Below are 26,707 nucleotides of genomic sequence, written 5' to 3'. Positions count from 1 at the left end.
ATATATATATATATATATATATATATATATATATATATATATATATATATATGCCTACTCTTTTTCAGAGCTAGCTAGCCTATCTCATGCACTTAATTCTAGTATGTACATAGCATGTGATTAGCATCTCAACTTAATTATGCGCATCTGCTTGAGCACATGCGTCTTCCCCTTATATGGCGTGTGAAGAAACCACCCACTTGTTTAAAACGCACTGACTCGCCCTTTTTGAGCATGAAACCTGATAAAGAAGTAATGAAATTACATTTCGAGGTTGACTTTCACACGAAAACTTTCCCGAATGGATAAGAAACAGTAACTTGCATGAGTAAAATATGTAACTTTAATTATGAGTGTGACAAACGCCTGAGGTTTAGATGTTAAGAAAGCTGTCACCTGCGCTTTGGCCACTGGGAACAACCATTAAATGACAAATTGAATATGATGGCACAGTCTTTACTACATACAGAAAAAACGAACTAAAATATTGCATTTGCTTACAAAAAAAAAAAAAAAAAACAGAGATTGATGGGCTGTAGTCAGGGTCACGGCTGTGTTGAGCAGTTTCGCAGAGAACAGCTTCAGACTTCAGCTGGCCCACGACAGATGGACAGCCACAGGTCACAGGACCGAATTTCAATGCATTCTCACGGTGCATCTCCATAGAGTAGGCTACACGTTCTATTTGATCAGAACGCCTCAGCAAACATTAAGCCTTCGATTAAACTCTTACTGAATGTTTTGTAGTGTTTAAATAGACTATTTGTACGTGCGCCTCAATTGTGTGAGTGAACTGCAAATGCGTTACGCGCAAAATATCAGATACCGTTAAAATAAAGTTCAAATGGGTTTATTTAATAAAAAAACATACAGTGAAATCCACTAATTCTAGCTGTGTGTCGCTAAATGCTATTTTCTCGCAGGACTGACTTATAGGCTATAGTGGTTTGGGTTTTCTGGACGTTTGAACCAGATGGCCGTGAAACTTCCAGAAGCTCATGCTTGCTTTTTGTGTGGGTGAACGCGCATAATGATGCTAATGCGGCAGAATCAGAGATGGTGAGTCGTAAAGTGGCATTGTGCACGGGGGCCGAGTGTGACCTCAGTGAGAAATCACATTGACTGCGGGTTAAGGGAGGTTGGGGGAATCCTTTTCACAGCCCGCGATTCGCCACGCGCGCAAACTCCAGCGAGACACAATAGCGCGCTGATATGCTCTCTGATATCCTCCAGTTACCATCAGAACTCGAGCTGTGGTTTAGACATTTTATTACAAAATTCGCTGGGAGCTATAGTATACCTACAGGCTATTGTTGGTTATATAGTGCATATATTTTTATGTATAGCCATTTTTCTTACTCAAGATTATAAAATGATTGGTGCAATAAATACGATTTTAAATATTAGAACACTGTAAAAGTTTCTGCATTTTCAAATAAAATCAAAGTGAAGTCAAAGTGACAACATGCAGGGATCGACCACTTGTTTAATTAAAGTAAAATGGAAAATAAAAATTAACGGAAACTCTGGAAATGAATTAATGACATACATTATAAGTTACATAGATGAAAATAAATGTCTTGTAATGATGAAAACATTTCTACAGTGGGAACCCAAAGTGTGCAAGGGTGACTCAAGAAACTTTGGTCTTGAATAAATGTCCTTTTATCTATTGTTATGGCACACTTCTGAAAATCTATCCTCCTCATGGTGAGATCTGCTTGCCAGTTCCACCTCAATCACTGCTGTTTCTTTCCTTCATTGCCTTTTCTTTTCTTTTCATGAATGTACAGCCGTGGGTCGAGGAGGGGAGGTTGGAGTTTGGAGAGGGTGGGGGACACAGTCTGAGGTGGGCTGCAAGGGGCCAGTCAGTTTTCTCAGAGTCACAGACAGAGCACACACACACACACACACACACACAAGGAGCTGCGCCTCCCACACACCCGCGCACCAACTCACACACAGTCAGACGAAAAGGAAAGTGGATGTGTGCAGCACCAATACCGCGACTTGATGCTTTCTCCGAGGCGCTGAAAACACACAGAGAGGGGAAGTGCTGGTTCCTCGACTCCATTTGCATCTGAGGATTTATCATGTTTTAATTTACACCGAACAACCGACCAGCCAGTTTTCTCTGTGTGCGGAATAAGTACTTTGCGCACGGCTTCAAAAATGGGAACAACTAAATACTCCAGCGACAGGAATGTACTGTTTTGCAAGATGCTTCTGAAACTTATACTTCTGGTGGTCGTGGCGCACAGTGTTTCAGGGAAGACTTTAAAATATAAAGTTTTGGAGGAGCAGAGAGTCGGTACTGTGATTGCCAGACTGAAAGAGGATGTAGCCGGTATATTAGCCAAACTCCCGAGCTCCGTGTCTCCGCGCTTCCGCGCGATGCAGAGAGGCAGCACCCCTCTACTCTCCGTGCGCGAGGAGGACGGAGAGATTAGCATCGCCACCAAAATCGACCGCGAGAAGCTCTGCGAGAAAAACTTAAACTGCACTATCGAGTTCGACGTGATCACGCTTCCCACGGAATACCTCCAGTTGTTTCACATTCAAGTGGAAGTGTTGGACATCAACGACAACGCTCCGCAGTTCTCGCGCGCCATAATCCCCATAGAGATATCAGAGAGCGCGTCTGTGGGCACGCGCTTCCCTTTGGATAGCGCGTTGGACCCGGATGTCGGGGAAAACGCGCTACACACCTACTCACTCACTCGGAATAACTTTTTCAAAATCGATATCAGGACGAGAACGGATGGCGCAAAGTATGCAGACCTTGTTGTGATGAGGGAACTTGACAGGGAAACACAGTCCAGCTACCAACTACAACTCACAGCGTCAGACTCTGGCGTGCCACCGAAATCTGGCTCAACACTGCTTAAAATCAGCATATCTGATTCCAACGATAATAGCCCGACGTTTGACGAACAGGCTTATGTGGTCAACCTCCTAGAAAATTCATCACTGGGCACGCTACTGGTGGACCTGAATGCCACAGACCCAGATGAAGGCAATAATGGCAAAATAGTGTATTCTTTCAGCAGCCACGTGCCACCCAAAATCCTAGATACCTTTAAAATGAATCCAGATAATGGCCACATCACTCTAATTAAGAAAGTTGACTATGAAACTACTTCCTCATATGAAATAGATGTGCAGGCCCAGGATATGGGTCCTAACTCCATTCCAGGCCACTGTAAGATAATCATCAAAGTGGTTGATGTCAACGACAACAAGCCAAAAATCAACATCAACCTTATGACTCAGGGCAAAGAGGAGGTGGCCTACATCTCAGAGGCCTCCCCTGTCGATACCTTCATCGCATTAGTGCGTGTGGATGACAGCGACTCAGGACTAAATGGTGAGGTTGTGTGTCGTCTTCATGGCCACGGGCATTTCCGCTTGCAGAAGACCTATGAGAACAACTACATGATTCTCACAAATGTTTCTCTGGACCGTGAGAAGCGCTCTGAATATAGCCTGACGGTGATTGCTGAAGACCACGGCTCGCCAAGCTTATCCACCATTAAACACTTCACAGTACAGGTACAGGATGAAAACGACAACCCTCCTCGCTTCGAAAAGAGCCGGTATGAAATCTTCAAGTCTGAGAACAATTCACCGGGGGCATACCTGACATCAGTTGTGGCCACCGACCCAGATTTGGGCTCTAACGGTCAGGTGACCTATTCAATTGTGGAGAGCCAGGTTCAGGGTAGCTCTATTTCAACCTATGTGACCATTGACCCATCAAACGGGGCTGTGTATGCACTCCGAAGCTTTGATCGGGAAGAAGTTGGCCGTCTTTCGTTCACCGTGCAAGCGAGGGATGGCGGAGGCCCAGCTTCACTGAGCAGCAACGCTACTGTTTTCCTCACTGTACTAGATGAAAATGATAACCCACCCATCATTGTTGCTCCACTCCTAATAAACCACACAGCTGAGGTGCCATTATGGAGGCATGCTGAGCCTGGTCATCTGGTGACAATCATAAAGGCCACAGATCCTGATGCAGGGGCCAACAGCGAGTTGACTTGCTCCATAGTTGGTGGTAATGATGAAGGACTTTTTGTCATTGACCCACGCAGATGTGAGTTACGAACCAACGGAAGTGTTGAGGCCTCTGGGCATGAGGGATTTGATCTCGCAATCCTAGTACAAGACAGAGGTGCGTTGAATCGACTCTCAGCAAGGGCTGTTCTGCACATTAGTCTGCGGGACTATCCAGAAAGCTACTCCCTGAACCCTTCAGACATAAACAACCAATCGGCTTTAGATGAGTCTACGATCATCATCATCTCCCTCGCTGTCATCTGTGGCGTACTCCTCAAGGTCATGGTGATTTTCGCAACCAGGTGCTCGAGAGAGCAGAAGGACCCAAGACATTCTTATAACTGCAGAGTGGCTGAGTCCACCTACCAGAACCATCCCAAAAAACCTGCCCGGCAGATCCACAAAGGCGATATCACATTGGTCCCCACTGTGAATGGGACCCTGCCTGTGAGGGCCCATCCTCGGTCCCCGTCAGCCTCACCTGCTCCAGAGAGTCGCCAGAGCCACCACAGCCGCCAATCACTCAACAGCCTGGTCACCATCTCCTCCAATCACGTGCCAGAGAACTTTGCCCTAGAGCTTGCTCATGCCACACCACCCGTCGAGGTAAAAAAAAAATGTTTTCAGTAACTATTTGTGAATTCAAAGTGAACCCTGTTTATTCCTATTCAATTCCCCCTAAACCTGTTACAATATCCAATGTTTGTTTTATTTATAGCATGTTTATTTGAATATCCATAGATTGTTTCATCATGCTTAAGTATCCATCCGTATCTATCATTCCCTCATTCACCCCACCAATCCTCTCCCCTCTCCACCCGATCACTACCATGGTTTGTTTGTATTTGTGTTGGTTTGCTGTCTGGTCTGCCATTATTCATTTTTATTTCCATTTTTTTTCTTTCTTTATTTTTTCCCCGCCCTGTTTCCTTTTCTTTTTGGCTATAGCAAGTCTCACAGCTTCTGTCCATACTTCATCAGGGCCAGTACCAACCCAGACCCAATTTCCGTGGCAACAAATACACCCGGAGCTACAGGTAACCAATCACACTTCAGCCTGTTGCCACCTTTAACAGACCGTCCTACAGAGGGTTCAAAGTTCTAGTCCGTGAGAGTCTGGACACCCTGGAGTACTTTAGTAACAGATGCTGATGATACATGACAGCCTCATGATGTTAGCAAGTCAACTGCCCTTTGAATAAAGCCTTTTTTGTTTATGCATAAACTGCTCCCTCCTTAAGAGGCCCATTTCTTTTTTTCACACCACCAATTAAAAAAAAAGTATGATAGTGGATATAAAGTAGCAAAGTCAAAGCTATTGCAATAGCAAATTTCTTTTATTCTTTGTCTCTAGGTATGCTTTGAATGAGATGGATAAGTTCAGCCTGAAGGACAGTGGACGAGGGGATAGTGAGGCAGGAGACAGTGATTGTGAGATGGGGAGGGAGTCTCCTCTTCTTGGAGAAGGCTTCAGTGAGCTCTTCACTCCTGATGGACACCACAGACTGCATCCAAGTAAGCAAGAGATGAGATGCTGATGATGACTCCTTTAGATCTCACGAGACTGTAGATACCAGGCCTTGATTTCACAACATTTGGGCATACCTTTAAAAAGTTACAAAAAAAATGTAACAAAGAAATGCAATTGTCCTTTGGACAGCATTACTCTCTCTCTCACACACACACACACACACACACACACACACACACACACACACACACACACACACACACACACACACACACACACACACACACACACACGCACGCACGCACGCACGCACGCACGCACGCACGCACGCACGCACACACACACACACACACACACACACACACACACACACACACACACACACACACACAAACACACACACACACACACACACACACACTTGCGACTTTAACCTCCGTTTTAAACATTTACAATGTATCTCTTCATCAACCTTTGAAACACTACAACTATGTTGGAGAACAACTTGATTTTTGATGGAAAAAATACATGCTTGATCTATAATACAATCATTAATGTGACTAGAACATGAACTGGGTTGTGCACAGGGATGGACCATAGATTTCTGTAAATCAGATTGTTTAATCATTCATTCTCTGCATGAGAGAGTGGGCTAAATGAGGGCCTGTTTTGCAAATGCACCAGATTGGGCATTTATTAACTGTAAGATCTATTATAAATGGCCTTTCAAAATTAATTGCACTATAATCAAGCCCCAGAACATGAATGAGTAATGCCGAACATGTTCAATGAACGCTATAATTTGGCATATTTGATTTGTTTTGCAAAGTCTCTAGAAAACAAAGCTGGCTCGGATGGAACTGGAAAGATTTGTTTAGTCATTTGGCTTCCAATTGATGTATTTGACTAGCTAAGGGTGCGTGCAGTCTTTGCATGTTGTGTCAGAAACAGCAATCATTAACCAACCTCTTCCATTAATGCTTTTGTTTTCTTTCTAATCACTGTAGCGATGAAGCTGTGCACTGAAGAGTGTCGTGTCCTCGGTCATTCTGACCAGTGCTGGATGCCTCCATTGCCTTCCCCAGCCTCATCTGACTATCGTAGTAACCTCTACATCCCCGGAGAAGATCCCCAGCAGAAAGCCACCCCCAAAGCACCACAATCTGACGAGTCAACACAGAGGAAGAAGAGTTTTTCCACATTTGGCAAGGAGAGTGAGGAGGGAGAGGGGGAGGCAGGTGATGGGGAAGACCTGTGCGGAACGACTTCTTTGCTGTCTGAAATGAACAGCGTGTTCCAGAGACTCCTCCCCTCCTCGCTGGATAATTACAATGAGACTAATGAAACTGAAAAGGCAACAACATGTGCTGCAGGGGTGGGATCATTGGAAAGAAGGAAGGGCCACTTACCTGGAAAGCCAAGCCCTGCCACTTATCAGCAGAACGTGGCTGTTTGGGCTGCTAATACACACTTTCAAAATCCTGGACATGGCCACGCCCCTGCTAGTCACATGACTGCCCTGGTGGCTCCACTCCCCTCCCCTCTGCCAGCTCCTATGGCAACAACAGCGTCCTCTTCAAAATGGCTCCCTGCAATGGAAGAAATTCCGGAGAATCATGAGGAAGATGAGTTAGAGTCTGTGCTCGGTCATTTGCACGGGAAGCGCTGTGACAGTCGCAGCGAAATTATGGACGCCAGCGAGCTGGTTGCAGAAATCAACAAACTCCTTCAAGATGTCAGGCAAAGCTAAAGACTAAACTCTCGCTCTCTACAATATATATATATATATAATATAATATATATATATATATATATATATATATATATATATACTAATCTGAAGATAGATATGAAAATAAAAACAGAAAAAACGCAGAGACCTGCAATTGTCATTAACGTTGCATTTCTGGATGTAATGTGTTTTGTGAATGCTAATTATCCAAATGATGTTTGTATTTTCTGGTTTTGGGCCACAGTGTACACAATGTGAGTGTATTTATCTTTGTATTTTAAAAATACAGTTTGTAGTCTTTATATTTATATATGTGTATATACCTAAGTTAAAAATGTACATAAAGCTATCAGATTTCTATTTTTATATATGCATGTTGGAAAAATAATCAAGATCAACATGCCTTGATGTAAATATTCTTATTTATTCTTATTTCTTATTTATCTTTCTCTTTTCAGTGGTCTTGTTAAATATGAGCATAATATAAGTACATGAATATTATTGAGTATGTGTTATTTGGTGGGGTGGGACATGTACTGAAAGCATGTTTTAGGGGTGGGAGTGGTATTTATAATGGTGTATACTTTGTGCCAACTTCTGTTTTACATTAAACAAATGACAAAATAAAGAGAAATGGAGATATGTCAAACACACTTCTGGACTGACTTTTTTTTTTTAAAGTTTCAATGTTTATATTGATATATTTAAAGTAGTAGCCTATGTTGGCATACAATTGTTTTCCAGTAAATTACAGTATGTGCTTCTCCATTTAGTTTTTATGTTCCTGAAATATCCAGTAAAATGTTAGTGTGCAGTTTTGTTCCTCCTCTTCATAGACAGGTCTGGAGAGGAGCCTTGCAAGGGGAAAATGCCATTTTTAGTCACTCTCATTTACGCTGCACTCGTTATGAGCGCCCCCTACCGACTGAAAGAGTCGTATATTTCATTAATGATTGAAAGGGTGCAAGCAGTAAGAATAATGCGCACAGAGATAAGTGAGGTAGAAAAGAGAGAACAATACTTGTTTTTGTACTCAATATACGAGTGTAAGTAACAAAAATATAAAGTTAAAGTGAGTAATATGCCACTAAAGCAAAATAAAGTATATTTCACAGTGTGATCACTGAAGGAGAAATTAGATTCCTTGTTCTAACTAGTCTAACTTTGTCCCCCCTAGAGGCGGGATAGCAGAACAGCAGCCACAGTGTTCCTGGTATATTCCACGAATGCGATGCATTTGGTAGTATCCTGATTAATTTTTTTTTTTTTTTTTTTTTTTTTTTTTTTTTTGCTGTTGAGAACATATAGCTCAAATAAAGTATTACCTAAAAATAAAATTAACCTAGCATGAAAAGACACAAACACACACACACACACACACACACACACACACACACACACACACACACACACACACACACACACACACACACACACACACTTTCTATTTTTTCTCATTTTTTCAAATGATCTATCCGATTCCAATCAACACGAGAGGAGGCCTCACCTAAGTTCTAAATGCTAAAAATACGTATTTTCTCTACTCTACCTGATTATTTGTCAGTGTGAATTTGTGAAATAGCACACATTTCAGAGCAAATTACTGCTGTAAAATCTTTTTGTTACAATTACCCAAGTAATAGCTGATAAACAGTTTAGAGTCATAATTTAGCTTAACCTTTTTCACCCAATTTCTCAATAAACAGGTTTACTTTCCTGGTAACATAAGTGTTGAAAATATACAAAACTAAATGCATGACATTTAAAGAAGGATTTCACTGAATGTAAGATGTTTTTTTTTGTAAGCTAAGAATGTCCAAACTCAAACAAATCAAGATTGTTTTGCCCCTCCTATTTGAGTAGCTCAAGGAAGAAAATAACAACTTCTCTGAAAGCTCATTTTGACATACATTGGCCTTGACTTTCAGCTTAAAGTGAAGAGAAAAGAAAGAGAGAGAAAAAAAAACTATGCTACTTTCCATCTCCCTCTCTCATAGAGACTCTCACTCTCTTTATACACTATTACACATGCATAATCCTGTAACTTCTTTACTTGTGTGCTGTAGCCCTAAGGACACCGAACTGACCTAATCTGCCTAATTTTACAATATTTTGTGCATTGTAATTCAATTGTACAGTAAACTTATATTGCTTTAAATGAATAATTTAGTCTGTTTCTCTTTTACATCTATCATTTGCTGTGCCTTTTTTGTATCTGGGAAAACGTGCCAAGCTACAACACACACATCGCATACAAAGTCATGTCACTATCGAGAGTTCTTGTCACCGAGCAGGTTGGTAAATTGACATAATTACTGAGGTGAGTTTCTGATTAGCTTGCGGTGGAGTTGAGAGTGTAAATTCACGTCTTCCTCTTCATCTCTCATGTCTCTACCTCTAAAAATACACCTGTCTTCTTACTCCATCATTTCAAGTCCTGAGGATAAGTCTGCTAACAGTCTCGTATCATTATCACTTTGTGTGTGAGTGTGAGTGTGTGTGTGTGTGTGTGTGTGTGTGTGTGTGTGTGTGTGTGTGTGTGTGATCTAGGAGCAGCAATAACTGTGGGGGATTGTGAGTCTTTTAGCGACTAAAATAGGTTTAGTCTTATTTGCTTCCTAGAAAATACAAAATTACACAAAGACATAATTTTGTTTTCGCTCCTATATTTTGCCATTCTCGTTCTCCCCTCGTATCTCTCAGGTGGAACATATTTTATGACCAAATGCTTTCTCCCATGATGCATTATGAAAACACCAAAACATCTGTGGCTGTTCAGTGCAGCTGTTGGCCAGAGCTCCACTGTATGTGTGCAATTGTGCATTTTGTCTGTATAAATGACACTTTTGGTAGCCAGCCAGCGTTTCAGTAAAGCATGAAAAATTACAAGAATGGCATGAGCTGGTGTGTTTAATGGTCTGGAAGTGCCAATGACTGACTTGTGTCTCTTTCAAGGTGTATACCCAAGCACAACCTCTATCAATGGACTTCTGTGGAACATACAATAATATATTTAAACAAATGTCTGTGTTTTTATACAGTGAAAGTCAATGTTGTCAATGACTGATTATATCGTCGCTGTCGATATACCGCGTATGTCCATTTTGCCGATTTTGAGATTTTTCGACGGATAGAATGTCCAGGTTCATTTCCGTATACAGGATGCGTCACATTATCTAAAGGACCAATGAAAAGTTGTGAAATCATGTCATCTGATTTTCACGTATATCCATTTGGTGTCAAAGCTGTCAATCACGCCGCGTATCTCCCACCCTGAGGCATCTCGCGTCTCTGGAAGCTCAGCATTGTATAGCCGAATAACTCTGTGAGGTAAAGTATCAGCAAATGTTTGTTTTTGACAACTGTTCAAGTTTATTATATATTCGCAATATATTCACAACTGTTATTTACCGGTAAATGGTCTAGACGAAGTAATTGTCACTGTTTATTGTGAAGATGTTAACATTAACTTAAGCAATAGTCTACTTTTAAGGTAGTCTAATATTTTTCTGACTAATGAATTACTGACACAGTAAAAGGTAGATTTAAATATAGAATAACGGATTTTAAATAAAGAAAAAACGAAAATTAAATAAAGAAAAAAACCCCGAAATTTAAATAAAGAAAAACGAGATTAATTTACATTGATAACGTTACGGGTAAAAAGGCTAATACATGTTGGGTCGGTGTACTTTTTCGTTCATTTCGGAATGAAAGATGAAATGTAAAAAAAAGGGTGCAGCTTGTTTTTTTGTTTAAAAGAAAAAAGCAGAAATGGCTGTATTTTTTTGTAGTCTACATAGCACGCGCCGGCCCTGGGTTCAGCAATGAGTGTATTGATTCATTGTCCCTTCATAGTTTGCAAGAGAAATTTAATAAACTGAGCGTATTTAATAAACTGAGACGTAGGCTATTTAATAAACTGAGCGTAGCTTATTCATCTGTCAATATGAAACGCGATTTGGTCATTCTAATTAATGATCGGAAGAACGCGTATCGACCACCGTTACTGTAAAATATGCACGTATGTCCATTTAAACTCGATTTTGGTCAAATGTGGATTATATCATTACACTGGCAAGACTATGGTTACATTTAAAGATGCCGTACCAAGTATGACACCGCTATGTTCAACTGCTTTTGAATTACAGTGTTTTTTTCACTTCCTGAAAAGTAACCGTTTTGGACATACGTGAGTTTCATCAGGCAGCGACGATATGCAAAAACACAGCTGGAGCATTCTTCAAAACGTATAGTTTTATGTTCAACAAAAGTAAGAAAGTCATTTAGGTTTAAAATGGTTTAAATGGCATGAAGATAAATAATAACAAAAGTTTAATTTTGGATTAACTGTCCCTTTAACCAGTTTATATATTGAATATATTTCAACATGAAAGTCAGAATGCAATATTTAAATAACATCAGATTAAGTGGCTGACATATATATAAAAAAGTCATTTACAGCAGGACTATATTCCATTTGTTTCTGAATACAGCCATTTTCATTCTCCATCAAATGAACTAGAACATACTTGGCATTTTAAATTGGCTCATTAATTCTTGTCTAATAAGTGTGCATATTAATTCGGAGCTCTTGAGCAAGAAAGGTTGTGGCGTCTTCCATTCCAGCTTCTGGGGTCATGTGTGTTTAAAGATCTTTTACGATAAACAGACTGATGAATTGTTTGGTTACATACTCATTTCCGACCTCTGTTTCTTAACATAAAAGTTATGATCATTAATTTAAAGATAATTATGATAACTTCTATCAGAATTATCATTGTGCCATTTCTGCACACTGTCACTGGACATTAGAGCTGCATTCATCTTTTGAAAATTTACAGCTAGTTAAATTTGGTAATATTAATGCAGGTACTCTCTCTCTCTTTGTTCCTTTAGGGGTACAAGAGCTTAGTAAACTTAGAGGGCCATCTTTGTATCTCATTTATACCTAAAAGGTCCATAGCAATACCTTCAGGGTACAGATAATGTACATATTACTACTCTGCACCTTTTATGGGTAGATATCATACAAAGGTGCACCAATAAAGGTAGACTTTTTGCATATTGTTTTCTGACAGTGTAATAGTATATGCCAGTGTAAGAGGCAAAAATGTTGTGCTCTATGTCCATTCAGTGATTCCATATGGAAAGTCTTTTCCAAATGATTATATGCTTACAAAACAGTAACACATGTTATGTATGTATGCATTTATCGGCATTTAATTGAGCACACAGCTGTATGACCTGAGACCTCATGAGACAAACATTATTGTTCGTCGTCCTTAAAGCATGTACAGTTAAATGCCAGCATATATGCTGACACCAGTATGTTTGACTGACAAAAGTGTGTTGAGTGTATTTCTGATATCACTGGGGCTGATTTTCACCACTAGATGGCATTATTTCTACAGATGCCCTCACTTCCCTATGCCTGACATTGCATTAATATGCACATCCAGTCAGTCATTACCATTGGCTGGGTTTCTTATCAGTTCATTAAAAAATATAAAGCTGCACCGCAGACCAACCGCATGGAGATCTATGGGACCCCTGGAAGCTGAATAGCAAAATCAATGTGGTCATTCTATAAAAAAAGGCATTATTGATATAATATGCACATATTAATAAAAAAAGCAATTCTGTCCATATTAAAAGGTAATTTTTATGTCTCTCACTGTCAGTAAAATTTACATTATTTTACATGAGCTGTGGCCTGTAGGCAGACAGCTGTTAATCTTTGATGTGGAGAAGGATGACAGGTGATATTCCACAAAGTTATTCAGCCTAATGAGCGACAAGCTAATGCTTTTCAGTCTTCCACAATCCAAAAACGTAGTGTAACAGTGTAAACAAACCTCAAAGATATATATGTGCATATCATACGCAGGCAACACACCAAACATTGTAAACAAACCTCAAACACACACACACACACACACACACACACACACACACACACACACACACACACACACACACACACACACACACACACACACACACACACACACACACACACACACACACAAATAAATGCTGTCTTTTTGAACTTTTATTAAAGAAACCTGAAAAAAGGGGTTTTCACAAATGTAAAATGTAAAAGCTGCTGAAAATTCAGTCACAGGGATAAATTACAGTTGTAGTAGTATTTCATTATATATATATATATATATATATATATATATATATATATATATATATATATATATACACACAATCTTTTGATGTCACACAATTTTTGAAACCTCTCACTCAAAGTGCAAAACTACACACCAAAACCATTGTTTTCTCCAAAACCATAAGCTATTTCTCAGCCTTTGACTCAGGTTTCAATTGCATAAAACACTTTTTTAAAAAACACTACACACAATTCTCTACCTAAAACACAAAAATCTAACAGGAAGTGACTTGCTTTACTTTTCCAAACACAACCAACCAAAATGCTACACTTATTCACCATATCACACACACACACTCCTCACATGTGCAAACACTAGGCTAATTGCTTAACTGATCACAAACCAATCACTGCTTTACTGTAGTATAGGCCTATAAATACTGCATGTCAAAGGTCAGATTACCTGTTTTGAACAATGGATGCCAACAATGGACAGAGAGCAAGATGAGTAGGAGGAAGAGGAAGAAGAGGGCAAAGAGGAGAATGAAGGAGAGCCATCTCTAATGAGATTAGGGCAACACTTGTTGATCATGTGATCAACCACGGTTTGACCATGAGAGAGGCTGGACTGAGAGTCCGGCCCAACTTGAATCGATTTACCGTGGTGTCCATAATTCGAACCTTCAGAAATGAGAACAGGTATGCAACTAATGACTATTTTAGCATTACAGTAATGTACTGTAAAATATGTATGACTGCATAGCATTGCATAAACATTTGTAACTCTAAGCCATCCATTTACTGCACTGCATTGAATGAATGGGGTTGGCTATCATGCTGTACTACATTTTTTTTAAAATTGTTTACAGTTCCTATGCTGAACACATATTGTGTTTGAATTCTGAACAGAGTGGAAAGGCAAAGTCATCATGGAGGACAAGGATGCTTGTTTACAGATGTACAATAGACTGTAATTTTAAATATGGTTTTGGCCAACAATGCAAATAGGATTCGAGAGATAAGAGAGCAAATCTTGAATAATGACACCATAACAACATCAATGCTGTAAGCCTGTCGACCATACAACACATCCTCCAACGGCACCAAGTGACCATGAAACAACTATACAAAGTGCCATTTCAGAGAAACTCTGACTGAGTCAAGAATCTGCGACATGACTTCCAGTACTTCAGACATACTATATTTACTCATATGTATATCCTTTTGTCTGTTACAGAGAGTATCGTGAGCTTAGAATTATATGGTTCTATCTCCACTTTTGGTCGAAATTGAGTTTTTGACATAATCTTATCCATTAGGTGTTTATTAATGCATGTGTGGTGTTATTTTTGTAAAAAAAAAAAATTGTTAGTAGTTATTAATAAAACAAAAAGGTTCCATCTCACAAAACAGTAGGAATTTAAAAACTTTGATGCTCAATATCTCAGAACTACCCTAAACGGAGATAGAACTGTATAATTCTAAGCTCACGTATTGGAGATGGATGCCCATGTAATTCGCCATGAATTTATTTATGTGGATGAGGTTGGATTCAACTTACCGAAACCAAGCGCCACGGAAGAAATGTAATAGGACAGAGGGCAATTAATAATGTCCCTGGACAGCCTGGGGTAATATGTGTGCTGCCCAGTGTTCATTTCGTTAACGAAAACTATTACAAAAAATGTTCGTTGACGACCTTTTTTCCCTGACTAAGACAAGACGATGAGAGACGACACCCATGTCATTAAACGATAACTGTGACTATATCAACACATGCAGTATTGTTGGGAAAAAAAGACGAGACTGAAATGCGTTTAAAAAAATTTAGACTTGACCAAAACCACTTGTTTTTGTCAAATAAAGGAGGAGACCAGGGCTGGACTGGCCATCGGGCATACCGGGCATTTGCCTGGTGGGCCGACGTGCTTTTTGGGCTGATACAGATAATTCTGTTAAAAAAATAAAAAAAAATGTTTTTTGTCTAAACGGCCCATAACACTCGTACATCGGTGGCCCATTTGTTTAGTTTTGCTTAATTGGCGGTGCTGGGATCTTTGTGCCGGTGTAATGCATTGGACAAAAAGTTAAAAAACAAAAGGGTAACATTAATTGATGTACTAAATTTAAAACAGTATTTCAGAATGCTTATTGCTCTATTTCGCAACGAAAGCCAGTAGCACCTCAATGCAGTACATAAGATCCACGGGGAGGAGTCGGATCAAGATCCAAGGGGTGGAGATGGGTAGGATTAGGGTTGGGTTTAGGGATTAGGGGTGTGTTTAGGGATCTGGGGGCGGAGCTGGCTAGGTTTAGGCGTATGTAAGGTGGGAGGAGTTGGATCTGGATCCGACTCCTCCCCGTGGATTTCATGTTCCGCAGTGAGAACCATCTCACGAAAGCCTAAGCAGAACTGCAGCACACAGCGGTTATTCGTGAAATAATCTGTGGCTTTGAACGAATCTTGAGATTCAATGATTCGTTCACAAATTCCTGCTTCCGTACTGTCTTAATGAGTGAGTCATCGAGTCATTCATTCGTTCATTGAGTGAGTTACCGCCACCTACTGGTGATTTTAATATAATAATTTTATTAATATTAAACGTTTTGTATTTTCATTGAATATTTATTGAACATTGTTTTATTTAAAGCATTATATATTTTTTTAAAGGTATTTATAAAAGTAAAAAATGAAATGGAAAAATCGATTAAAGAGGGCAAATATTGTCCCTTAAAGGGTAACTAAACCCCAGGTCAGAGCCTGACTCCACCCACTGGCAATATTTGAAAAATGCTGGAGAAGTGGGCAGAGGCCAGCGGAGGGGGGGCGTGCACATGAGACACATCTCTCTGTAGGCAAGGGCGTGGTTAGCTGGTACCCTTTGACGTCAGAGGGTACCTCAACTTTCAATAGGAAAATTCAACTGCAGTAGCCACCGTCCACCCTGAAGAGGGTAGCACTCAGACGTTTTTACACCATATATTGTATAATTAAAACACTTTAAACCCAAATGTCAAAAAATGCACTCGAATCAATGAACAGCATTTATGAAGCTCCATTCTTACAGATCATTAACTAAAAACAGTTGTTTTAGTGTTTAGTTACCCTTTAAAGGGACAATACGTAGTTTGTTAGGTATTTTATTATCTAAAATCAACATTTTTATTCATAAACATGTCCTCAATGGTGTACAAACACCTCTGCCAATTATCTGACTTATCCTCGTAAACAAAGAATTTATTATCTTTATATACATGGGACGGGTAGTTCCACGGAGGCTTCCATGTAGTTCCGCCATCTTGAAAAACTATAATAACAGAGAGGGTCAAAAAGTACTAGGCCAGTACTTTTTTCGTTCAGAGCCAGCGTCACGTAACTGAAAGCAGTGAAACTCCCCCAGCAAGTTTAAAAGCATTGCTCTGTTATTTTTAATGGCGGACCATACATATGCCGAGCCACAGGAGAAGAAATCCTCGTTGCCAAAAAAGTCCAAAATTGAACGTAAAAGGAAACGTGACCGGAGATTACAAAAATGTAAAACTCGACGAAGTGCTATTATGGTGCGTTCACGTGCTATGGAAAATATGATATTTTCCACTTGTGAACTGTATTTACCAGTGTGTTGCGTTCAAGTGCTTTTGTTGTCGTAATGTGGTAAAAAGATGGAGATCCAGACCTGTTGTTTAGCTAAAACTATTTTAGATTGCTTAATAATAATAATAAAATAATACATTTTATTTAAAGCGCCTTATCAGGACACCCAAGGACACTGTACAAAGCAGATAAAAAAGAACCATTAAAACAGTAATCAATAAAATTGGCAAGACAACATTAAGGTGATATGGGTCAGGTGGAATATGATTGTCTAAACAACAGAGTTTTGAGTTTGGATTTGAAAAGATTAAATGAGTCCATGGTACGAAGATCTGGAGGGAGAGAATTCCAAAGATGTGGTGCAGAGCGACTAAACGCCCAGCTCCCCATTGTGACAAGACGAGCAGGGGGAACAGAAAGCTGGCAGGTGTGAGAGGATCGGAGTGAACGAGTAGGGATGTTTAAATGGAGAAGATCTGAGATGTATGGAGGAGCCATGTTATGAACTGCTTTGAAGGTAATGAGAAGTATTTTAAAGATGATCCTCTGTTTGACAGGAAGCCAGTGAAGTTGTTGCAAGATGGGAGTGATATGATGAAAAATGGGGGTCTGAGTAATCATGCGTGCAGCAGAGTTCTGTAGGAGCTGCAGCTTCTGGAGCGACTTATTAGGGAGGCCAAACAGGAGTGAGTTGCAGTAATCTAACCGAGATGTGATGAGGCTGTGAACCAGGATGGCGGTGGTTTTGGGAGTAAGAGAGGGACGGAGGCGGGAAATGTTACGCAGGTGGAAATAGGCTGACCGGGTGATGCTATTAATGTGAGAGTGGAAAGATAATGTGCTGTCAAGGACGACACCCAGACTCTTAACCTGAGGGGAGGGAAGGACAGTTGAGTTATCAATGGTAATGGAAACTTTATTAGCTTTGGAGAGGGTGTGAGGTGTGCCCACCAAGAGGACTTTGGTTTTTGAACTGTTCAGTTTGAGAAAGTTTGATGAAAACCAAGAGTGAATTTCTTGGAGACAGAGGGTAAGAGAGGTTGGTGGGAGTAAAGAGGATGGTTTAGTAGAGAGGTACAGCTGGGTGTCGTCCGCGTAGCAATGAAATTTAATGTTATGTTTACGGAGGATGTGGCCAAGAGGGAGGATGTATATAATAAAAAGGAGAGGCCCCAATACAGAGCCTTGGGGCACTCCAGTGGAAACGGGGAAGGTAACGGATTTCTGGGTTTTTAGTTGTATGAACTGTGTGCGATCAGAAATGTATGAAGTGAACCAGGCTATGGGAGTGTGGGTGATACCAATAGATGATAATCGACTGAGGAGGGTGGGATGAGAAATAGTATCAAAAGCTGCTGTGAGGTCCAGAAGAATGAGAATTGAAAGTAACCCAGAATCAGAAGCCATGAGAAGGTCATCTGAAATTTTAATGAGTGCGGTTTCAGTGCTATGAAGGGGACGGAAGCCAGACTGAAACTGCTCGTAGATGCTATTCGACATGAGGTGATTATGAAGTTGAGAAGCGACTGTTTTTTCCAGAATTTTGGATATGAAGGGTAAGTTAGATATAGGACGGAGATTGCTAAAATTAGTGGGGTCCAGACCAGGTTTTTTCAAAATAGGTGTGACCGAGGCAATTTTGAGTGAAGGGGGGACTGAACCGGAGCTTAGGGAGGAGTGGATAATCTCAGTGATGAGAGGGGCAAGTGAAGAGCAGCAGAATTTAACCAGGGTGGAGGGAAGTGGATCGAGCTGACATGTAGAGGGTTTAGATTTATGAATAATGTCCGAAATGGCTTGAACAGAGGGAAGGTCAAAACTTGAAAAAGTAGTAGTTGGGGATGGATAAGGGGTGTTATAGTTGCCTCCAGAAGCTGCAGCTCCAGAGGAGGTCAGGTGTTTATGGATGTCTGTAATTTTGGAAACAAAAAAAGACATAAGTTTATTGAAAAATCTTGGGATTGCATAAGGTAGGGAAGAGAGTCAGGAGGTTTTGTAATGGAGGTGAGGAGGGAGAATAGGGTTTTAGAATTATGATGATTAGAGTGGATTAAGTGAGAGTAATATGCAGATTTAGCTGAAGAGAGGGAATCCTTATACAAATTGACATGTTCCATGTACATATTTTTATGAATGGTGAGTCCAGTTCTATTAGCAAGACGCTCCAGCTGACGGCCCTGAGATTTCAGAAGGCGTAAGGCGGGAGTGAACCAGGGTGCTGAGCGGGTGAAGGAGACTGATCTGAGATTCATAGGAGCATGGGTGTCCAAGAGAGTGTGAAGATTTTTGTTATAGTAAGAAACTAATTCATCAGGTGAACAACAAGCAGGTACACTTGGAAAATTATTGATATCAGATGCAAAGATGCTTAAGTCATCTGCTACAGCAAGAAGATGATTTATCAAAACTCAAACGGTAAATATGCTGTATATTTTCTAGATCATGAATAGTACATATTTTTAACATTCACGACTCTCGCGTTGCCCTCCGCCATTTTGAAAAGGTCAAAGGTTACCTCATCTCGGCAACTCGTGCATCAAAATATTCTACGTGGTGCCCAGTGGAAAATACCACATGGGGGGGTGTTCATGTGCATTTTCCACGTCGGCTTTTGGTATTTACCATAATTACCATAGCACATGAACGCACCAGAAGACATCCTGTCATAGCTTTTTGGTACATTACAGCTACCGTAGATGCAACACGCATTTGAAAAAGTGAGGCGCTGAATAGCACAATTCGTTTGAATGCAAAATACAATTTCACCGCTAGATGGGAGAATTCCTACACAATTGTCCCTGTGTAGGAAAAGGGATATATAGAATTGCACAAGTGCTACATCTAAAGAGTGCAATGTCAATACAGCCTGTTACCTTGACTCAAATTTCTCATAAGCTTAATTGAATTGACCTAGCGAGAATATTTATAATGTCATTTTCTGTCTAAATACTACATATAAAATAACATCCAAAATTCAAGTCGGTACCTGCAGTTTGACTTAAAGTAATGTCGTAAATTTGACAAAAAATGCAAAAGACTTTTCGTCAACTAAAACTAGACTAAAACTAGGAAAGACAAAATGACTAAAATGTGACTAAGACCAATAAGCATTTACGCCTAAAGATGAAGACTAAGACTAAATCAAAAATGGCTGCCAAATTTAACACTGGTGCTGCCATCACTCAAAACGGGGTCCTCCATCACAATGCCACACTGGGTCCGTACAACACTGGCCATATGCTCACTTTTCTGGATGCAATTAATTTACACAATGCTCGTCCCTGATCCAGATCAGGAGCCTGCTGGATTTATGGTTACAGTATATGGGACAATGTTAGTTTTCAGCAGGCTGTTCTGGTCCAAAACTGGTTTGCAACTCATCCACAATTTGAAGTTTTGTACCTACCCCCATATTCACCTTTTCTAAATCCTATAGAGGAATTCGTCCAGCCTGATCTCACGGCAATTCGTACGAATTTTACGAGGTGGCTAATTCGTACGAATTCATACGACCTCACTCGTACGAATTAGTACGATTTTTGCTAAATCGTACATATTTTACGCGTTGCCCAATTCGTATGAATTTGTACGAATGACCTACCCCTGACCCCGCCCCTAAACCTACCCATCACGTGGGTTTAGACAAATCGTACAAATTCGTATGAGTGAGATCGTACGAATTCATACGAATTAGCCACTTTTTAATCACTCGTACAAATTCATACGAATTGGTCGTGAGATAGCGTTGAGTCTTCTCAGCCTGGTGCTGTTAAGTTTATGATCACCAACCCTATGCCCGCATGCCGCTTCTCCAGGCAATGGAGGACGCATGTGGGGGCATTGAGGTTACCTATGTCCAAGGTAGGATACGCCATGCGAGGAGATACTTCCCTCGATGTTTGGCAAGAGAAAAAAGTATCTTGTGATGTGGACGAAGTATTGTGGCCAGCCCTAGTCCTAGCCCTAGAAGAGATGAAGTGTAGCTTAGCACTTTTGCGGTTCTCCTCAAATGTAATGTAACACACATCACATTCTAGTCTCGTACAAAATTAACAAATTTGCTGACCGCAGTGACCCTGATCAGCAATGGCGATTGATGGGCCACAACAGCCTTTCGCGAGGCAGTGGCCCCTGAGCGATCTGGCAAAAGCAGAGACATTGAGGGAAATGAATTTGCACTCGTATCCTGTACAGCAAAGCTCTTCACATGGCTGACTGTGGAGTGCATGTACATAGATAGACAGGCAGATAGAAAAATAGAGAGAGACATAGTTCATCGATCCCTAAAGTGAAATTCAGCATGTATAAATCTCAGAATTGTAACCGCATCAAAGGAAATCTGACTGGGAGCTAAATGTGCTGAGGTGGGCTTTGTAAGTCTGCGTGTGTGTATTTGTTTCACCTTCATGCATCGCCTCAGTCAAATAACTGGGAGGAAGGCAAATGAGTAATGATAGAAAAAAAGGATGTTTCCCATCAGTCCTAGTGACTGGTTATCGGCAGCTCATTTGAACAAACGCAATTACAGAATAATTAGACCTGGCAATATGAGTTCACATCACAAGTTGAAAAATTATGTTCAGAACAACATACATGATGAGATTTAGCATTTAAAATCTTAAATTTATATACAAAATGCAGTGCATTGGAAATTGTCATGAGATTGAATATACATTTAGATTGTTAACGCCTTGCTGTAAATGTTTTCTTGATTTTAAATTAACACATTGAGCCTAAAATGTCATATTTTCAGGAGTATTTCAGGTGAGAATAAACCTTTTTCTTTTAATTGCAACAATTTAGCAATTTATTTATCTAAAAATGCCTTTCTGTTGAATATTTATGCTACAAAACAAAGAAACTGGCACCATGGAGTGAAATTTAGAACCACCACATTTATTTAGATATATTTATGCTGCGTGGGTAAACATTTATTTAGAAATGACACACAACCCAAACAATGAGTGCCTTTGCAAACTTTCTATTACCCATTTTAAAGAATATTCGCTTCAAACTACCACTACAAAGAAGGCGAATGAAGGTTGCGGAGGCCTCACAGGGCCCTGCTCTTTGTTCACTTGTATTTACCTTTTCTCCTCACGTCGCATTAGCAAGCTAACATATTCAGCTGCTTCAAATCTGTCTTAACAAATGAATAAGGGAAAGCTTAAGGTCCCAATGTGTACTTTTGGCATCAGAATCCCTTTTTGAAGTGAAAATGAACACTTATCTTTGTTGACAGCAACGGTCTTGTTTGCAAGTGTGTCCATTAACAATCCTTTTGATTTTAATTGTATTTATTTCTGAAACCCTGGCCACTGCTGACCTAGAAAAATACAGTGTGATCAATAGAGCTAAAAACAAAAAGATTGTGTAACGCTACTCACCTTGCAACTGATATTTTATTTCCTCAGGTTAGGTGATTTTTATCTGTAATTCAGTAAAAGTGATGATCTGTAGAACATTCGCTTCATAATGACGCTAGCATTATTAAAGTGTGTCCTTAAACTGCCCATTCACGCTACGCGGATCGTCCGTTATTCAGTCGAGGCGGTGACTCATCATAATGAGACAATAAAAATTCAGCGTCTGTATTTACTGTGATAATTCTGCTCAGTGAGCGTCTCCATAGAGCCGTTAGCCTACGGCACACTACAAGGTTTCCAGAGTCGGAACGCAGATGTGCTTTAACCTGCGGATAACAACAGAGCAATCGAACGGCACATTTAACACACTTTTAACCCGAGCCAGGAGTAGTAACCGTTAATCACAGCGTAGTGGAAAGGACATAGCCTACGGTGTTTGTGGGAACTAAAGCGTGGTTAAACCCAAACCCCTATGTTTCAGATATATTCCCTCTTCTCTCAGACCAGACAGTTAATGCTAGCTGCCCGATATGTCAGCCAGCCATGTCTCTCTCCATGGACATGGACTGCATATTTTTAGTGCATTCACATGTATTTATTCACAGTTTTTTTGCACACAGGATAAACCGACCCCCTCAAGAGGCTACATCACATTTTCTAGAAGGGTTTAGAGAATTGCTTGTATACTGTAGCCTACCTGGTATAACAGTTACTGATTCAGACCGTGAGGAGAATATTAGGCTTTTGTGGGGATATACGTGTGCAAGGTTTAATTTTAGTCATCTGTATTCATGAAAATGACATTTGGATTAGTGATAGTGTCTCGACATGCAGCATGAACAAAAATATGTAATATCAAATATTGCACGGTGCAATTTGGCAAGGTAATATTGTACAGATTGCTTTGATTTGGCTGTACAAACTTATCTTCAAATATAATACAAATATTCAAATATTTCTACAGGCAGCATGTTAATTATGTATGGATTATGGAATTGTGTGTTCTCTCTCTTTCTCTTTCTCTTTCTCTCTCTTCAGTGCTGAATGTGTCAGTCTGGCGTGTGGTCTAGTTATGTCAGAATGAATGACTTATCTGTCACCTAATATTCAACTACAGAGGAATGACAAAGAACAAAGTTTCTAAAACAAACACAGTTGCCACAATAACTCAAAGCCATCCGTAAGTTTCACTTGTTATTTCCTGTAAAATTCAAATTATTCATTTGTTCATCAATAAAGTTTTCATGTTTTGAGAGGAATTAATATTAAATTTCAGCCTTTGACAAATGATGCTAGAAATCTACATGTCATACTATATGTTCAAAATATTCTTAGGGCAAGGCACTACAGGCAAAACTTTGTTTACATACGTAACCGAGACCGTTTTTTCTTTTCTGGTCACAGGTCAATTTTGAAATGTTGGGCTATTGTGCTTCCATAGACTAGTGGAGAGAAAACATCCAAAATACACTTTTAAGTGATTATTTAGATTTCATTCACAATACACATATTTATTTCTCAAAATGAACTTTTTGTCCTGCAGAAATCCTTCAGTATAGCACTTACATACAGCAAACTTTCCAGTTTTATTTCAGGTTTTTACAGAGGTTCATTTAACACATTCACCTGATATACATTTTAGATTTATTTCATGAAAATATGGTTAAAATGTATATTCTTCTGGTTGCTGACAATATTTTTGATTTATGGCGTGTAAAAACGAGATATCCCAAATTCCCTGTGTAAAAGCCTATACAAACTTTGTCAGCAAAATAAAACAATAATTTTTTAACCTTACTTTATCCAGTATTCATATTCTCTTTTTTTGGAACATTCATGCAAAATAGTGCATATTTAACTGGATAATACCTCATTTGCAAATTTTAAACATATTTTAGAAAACTTGTAATACAAAACAAATGTCTTAATTTACTGTGATTAATCAACTTAGAAAATATGATGGTATCTATTAATTTATCACTGTTGTGTTTTAAAGTTGCATTCAATCTTTTCCCCCTTCATTTACACCTTAATAAATAATGTGTTTAAATATGCACACTCACATGAGATTAAAACTCCTTTCATTTTATTAACCCATCAAAAATTCTTTTCTTTTTCTTTTTTTATGTGGATCGGGTCACCTCATTGCTCAACAAAATCATATGACCAGAAAAATATACCACTATTTTTGACTGTGAGAATTGCTATAAAGTTGCCAGGTAAATTTTCTAGTAAGGCACTACATCTGTATTTCCCAAACGCAATGACCTTGTGTGTTTCAAAATCAGAATCAGAATCAGAATGAGCTTTATCACCAAGTATGTTTAGTATTTTATACAAGGAATTTGTTTTGTTGACAGAAGCTTCCATAGCACAGGCAGAATGACAGCGACAAGACACAGATCATACAAATATAAAAATACAAAATATATGTACAGGTATGTACAGGTATGTTATATACAAATGTAAGGGAATGTAAATTAGTGTTATGGTGTGCTAAATACATATATAGTGTTTTGTATTGCACATGTTAATTGCCCTACATATCTACATATCCACACACCACCACTAGTATATAATTCAATTTGATTATTATTATTGTTTTTTTGTTCATGGCAATTCTCAAACTCTTTAACAGCACATTTCTTCTAAGTTTTCTAAGTTTTTCATCTAATATTGATATTTTATTTTATTTTATTTCAATTAACAGAAATTATTTTTAATAGTTTTAGTCCCTCATGTCATTCCAAACATGACTTTCTTTCCTTGTGATATATGGATTTTAAGTTTCATGATGATGTGTTAATTTTTGAATGTTCATTTTTGGGTGAACTATACGTTTTATTCATAATCAATAGTAGCTAAATGAGTGTCAAACGGTACAAAGCACTCTAATCCAACAAATAATATAACATTTTCTCATATTTGGTTAAATGAATGGCTACTACAATAAATCATTCTGTCATCTGACAGGGTACAATAAGTGACCTCCATACAGAGCCTGATCTTTGCTTTCAGAGGGCAGAAAGTCCTGCAGGCCTTTGTGCTGAGAGGTGACCTAATTCATGAGTATCCTCTGAATCTTAAATTCATACAATTTCAGATAACCTGAAGAACTAATTAAACAAAAGCCTTATTGGAAGGAGGCACACTGTCTGCATTTAATAGCATGAGGCAAAGGGGGTTACAAATTAACTGTCACCATTGTGTTGTGCATGATGTTCCCACAATGCTTTTCCCCTCTTTGAGAAGCCATATTTCTGAATGTATGGCACCATGAACACTGGACAAATTAAAGTGGCTCTCACATTGTAACAGCTATAAGTCATCAGAAAGGGAGGGAGGGGGAGAGAGAGAGAGAGAGAGAGAGAGAGAGAGAGAGAGAGAGAGAGAGAGAGAGAGAGAGAGAGAGAGAGAGAGAGAGAGAGAGAGAGAGAGAGAGAGAGAGAGAGAGAGAGAGAGAGAGAGAGAGAGAGAGAGAGAGAGAGAGAGAGAGAATATAAGAAAAACTAAGCAGCGAGAGGTTCATCTCCCTAAGGCAAACCTATTTAATATTAAAGTTCATTCATATGGTTTTATATGAAGGCCAGGAGATGACACATTAATCTTGCATGCTTTCAGTAATGTGAAAGATGATTTCTGAGGTTGTGTAGACACAGGGGGTAATGGGTAATGTGTAGTACATTGCATTTGACTGAATGTGTAAGACACACTGTGAAAAACACAAGGTGGAAAAGTGAGGTCACTTTCTTTTCCCATGGTTCAACCACGACTTATGTAAGACCTGAAAACACATGCTTACTGTGGCAGCCTGGTACAAGGACACTTTCCGAAACCTTCACACTCACTATTCCTTTGTGGTGGAACTCACCCAACCTTCACCCGAACAAACACTGCACTCTTCAAAATAAAATGACTTAAGACACACCTCTTCCAGCAGCCCTATTTTCACCTCAGAGAAACAAAAACAATAAAGGTAATTGTGAGTCAAAGTGTAAAATAAAGACACATTGTAGAGGTAAAGTCAAATCGGTGAGATTTAAAGTCCCACTGTGAGATACACAGTTACAGTTGTAAGAAATAAAGTTACAAGTATGAGGAAAAAAGTCACAATTGCGAGCATTAAAATCACAATAGTGAAATGTAGTCACAATTACTTTTTTAAACTCTAAGGTGGGAACAGACTTCCATACTTGATTGCCTAACTACCCTTTGTGCACTTTTCATTTGTAAATTGTTTTGGGTAAAGGCATCTGCTGAGGAATAAATGTAAACTGATCATGGTGAGGTTTCTCTTTACACTTACATTCATGAGATGAATTTAGCGATGAAAGCAAAATATGCTCTCACACACACACACACA

At 39.4% G+C, this 26,707-nt stretch overlaps 1 protein-coding gene and 1 long non-coding RNA gene across 3 annotated transcripts; one reads left to right on the top strand and one right to left on the bottom strand.

The window, feature by feature from the left end:
* The first annotated feature begins 1,921 nt into the window (after positions 1–1,921).
* pcdh18b (protocadherin 18b) lies at positions 1,922–7,911 on the top strand. Of its 2 annotated transcripts, none has more exons than XM_077247821.1 (4): positions 1,922–4,665; positions 5,041–5,096; positions 5,414–5,574; positions 6,538–7,911. In XM_077247821.1, exons 1-4 carry the CDS (start codon positions 2,173–2,175, stop codon positions 7,278–7,280), a joined length of 3,453 nt encoding a protein of 1,150 aa, XP_077103936.1. In that variant the 5' UTR covers positions 1,922–2,172; the 3' UTR covers positions 7,281–7,911. The 2 variants fall into 2 exon arrangements, with proteins under 2 accessions (XP_077103936.1, XP_077103935.1); XM_077247820.1 differs by having other exon boundaries at positions 1,923–4,665; positions 5,008–5,096; positions 6,538–7,352.
* LOC143756942 (uncharacterized) lies at positions 5,496–22,790 on the bottom strand. Its single transcript, XR_013210357.1, has 4 exons — positions 22,366–22,790; positions 6,940–7,119; positions 6,497–6,693; positions 5,496–5,664 (listed from the first exon to the last, which is right to left on the bottom strand). It is a non-coding gene; the product is annotated as an uncharacterized LOC143756942 (long non-coding RNA).
* Positions 22,791–26,707: the final 3,917 nt, after the last annotated feature.

Source organism: Siphateles boraxobius, unplaced genomic scaffold (genome assembly GCF_051911475.1).
Source record: "Siphateles boraxobius isolate OS27281-9 unplaced genomic scaffold, OSU_SipBor_1 3, whole genome shotgun sequence".
NCBI classification, from domain to species: domain Eukaryota; kingdom Metazoa; phylum Chordata; class Actinopteri; order Cypriniformes; family Leuciscidae; genus Siphateles; species Siphateles boraxobius.
This window is presented reverse-complemented; position numbering and strand designations above follow the sequence as displayed.

Bases quoted from the DNA above. Each gene is read 5' to 3' on its own strand.
- pcdh18b (XM_077247820.1), top strand. From the start codon at position 2,173: ATGGGAACAACTAAATACTCCAGCGACAGGAATGTACTGTTTTGCAAG. The intron at 5,097-5,413 runs GTAACCAATCAC...CTTTGTCTCTAG, and splicing joins AAATACACCCGGAGCTACAG to GTATGCTTTGAATGAGATGG. The intron at 5,575-6,537 runs GTAAGCAAGAGA...TAATCACTGTAG, and splicing joins ACACCACAGACTGCATCCAA to CGATGAAGCTGTGCACTGAA.